Source organism: Cariama cristata, unplaced genomic scaffold, assembly GCF_000690535.1.
Source record: "Cariama cristata isolate BGI_N322 unplaced genomic scaffold, ASM69053v1 scaffold4244, whole genome shotgun sequence".
Classification (NCBI taxonomy): domain Eukaryota; kingdom Metazoa; phylum Chordata; class Aves; order Cariamiformes; family Cariamidae; genus Cariama; species Cariama cristata.
Window position 1 is genome coordinate 1 of NW_009611054.1, and position 1,962 is coordinate 1,962.

The 1,962-nt window shown below is 61.5% G+C and overlaps 1 protein-coding gene across 1 annotated transcript in view; it reads right to left on the minus strand.

Moving 5' to 3' along the window:
* Nucleotides 1-81: 81 nt before the first annotated feature.
* WNT10A (wingless-type MMTV integration site family, member 10A) overlaps nt 82-1,962 on the minus strand; it is a gene marked incomplete at its 5' end in the record, with an annotated part of 13,798 nt that continues 11,917 nt past the window's right edge. Inside the window, one exon of the mRNA XM_009698079.1 lies at nt 82-534. Within this exon, the coding sequence (XP_009696381.1) occupies nt 82-534 (453 nt within the window). The remainder of the gene's footprint in view (nt 535-1,962) is intronic.

The window sequence follows — 1,962 nt, forward strand, 5'->3', positions numbered from 1 at the left end:
GCCGGTCCCCGTCTCCCTCCCCCCCCGTGGGCAGGCGTGCTTGTCCCTGGCACCCTGGGGTGGGCACCCATCTCTGCCCGGCTACTTGCAAACGCTGACCCACTCGGTGATGCGACACTCCTCGCAGGCCACGAAGCAGCACCAGTGGAACTTGCAGTTGCAGCGATCGCTGCGCGTCTGCCGAAGGATGGTACAGAGGCTCTCGCAGTTGTCCATGCCCGGGCTGGTCTTGTTGCACAGGCGCCCTTGGGTGCCCAAGGAGTCCAGGGCTGGTTCCCGCTCACAGAAGTCGGGTGACTTCTCAAAGTAAACCAGCTCGCTGATGCCAGCCCGGCGGCGATGCCGAGCGTGGCCCGGCTCCAGCTGCCCGGCGTTGCGGTTGTGGGGCCGGATGAGGGTGGCCCCATAGAAGCGGTCCTTGAGCAGGGACCCCACCAGGCGAAACTCAGGTGTCACCTGCCAGCATGTCTTCAGCTGGCAGCTCCCCGAGGTGCCATGGCATTTGCACTTCCTCCTCATGTTGTCCATCACCACCTGGGCAGGGAGGGAAGGACAGAGGTGTTAGAGGATGGGAGAAGCCGTCATGGAGCTTTCTGTGGGTTGGCACTAGGGGAACACCAAGGGCTGGCACAAGCAGCCATCAGAGCCCTGGAGATGCAAAGCCTGTTGCTGTGTCCAGTGTCACCCACATCCCACACCCTGTCCCTTCCCATCCTGGCAGTACCAACTGGCTTTTACACTCCAGCAAGGGATCGGCACCTAAAGGAGAGGGTGACCACAAGAAGCAGAAGGAGCCTGGATCTCACCTTCCACTGCTGCTTGGCTTCAGCAGCATCAACCTGACCACGGACCCCAATTAAAAGCCAGCATGGCTGCATCTTTGCAGCCCTACTGGGACCTCCCCAGTGCAGGGGTCCCCCACCCACCTCGCTGGCTAGGAGCACTGCAAGCCGGGCAGGTGGGAAGGATCCTTCCCCATTCCCAGGGCTTTCCTCCAGTAAAGCCCTAGCTCCACTTTCAGCTCTTGTCTGCTTTCTCACGGGAGCCCTGGGCGCAGTGCCGAGGGGCTGAGGCGCTGCCTCCCACCATCACCCAAATTTCAAGGAGGGATTTGAGATGCTCACAGCCCTGACTTGCGCTTTGGGGAGGCCGCAGTGAGGCCAGTGCCACACGTCCACCCGTCACAAGGGACAGGGTGTGTGGGCTGGGCTGTGGCTGTGGTTTGGGCTGGCCGGGGAGTGCGGTTCATACCAGGGCCAGAGGACAGTGGGAAGGCAAGGAGGACCTTGAGTTCCCTAGGCAATGCTGCTGAGCCCCCCGGCTGTGTGCTGGGGTTCCCCTAGGTCCCTCATCCCTGCAAGGGATGCTGCTGTGGCCATGCCAAGGGAAACAGCTCAGGCCCAGCTATCTTCAGGGGCACGGAGTGGATGCACATCCCCACACAGCCTGTAAAGAAGCAGTTTATACCGTCCTCTGCTCTGTCCCAACAGGGATTCCCTGCTGGGTCCCATGCCCCCATGCCCATGCACTTGCACAGGCTCGAGCAAGTCCCCTTACCATGGGGACACCCAAGCCCCACCAGGACCTGGGCTGGGGCTTGCAAAGACTATCGCAGGCTGATTCCCTGACCCAGGGCCATGATCCAGGGTGTGGGGGGAGCCCAGGGGACATGTGGCCCTGCGCAAGGTCCTATCCCACGTGCCAGCCTCGGCCGGCCGCCCGGCTTCACGCCTAACGTGCGCTGCTTGTTCCTGCCCCCTCCCTGGGGGGGACGTGTGTGCGAGGAGTGCCTTGTTTTGGTAGGGGTGGGTTGGTTTTTTCCTTGTTTTCTTGTTTTTGAGTAAATCTCTCTGTTGCTAAGCAGTTACGGTAATGAAGGCAGGTCAGGGAAACACACCTGGAGCTTGGGGCACACGGTGGAGAGGTCTGGGCTGGGCTGGAGTTTGGCTTTCATCCTGCTGA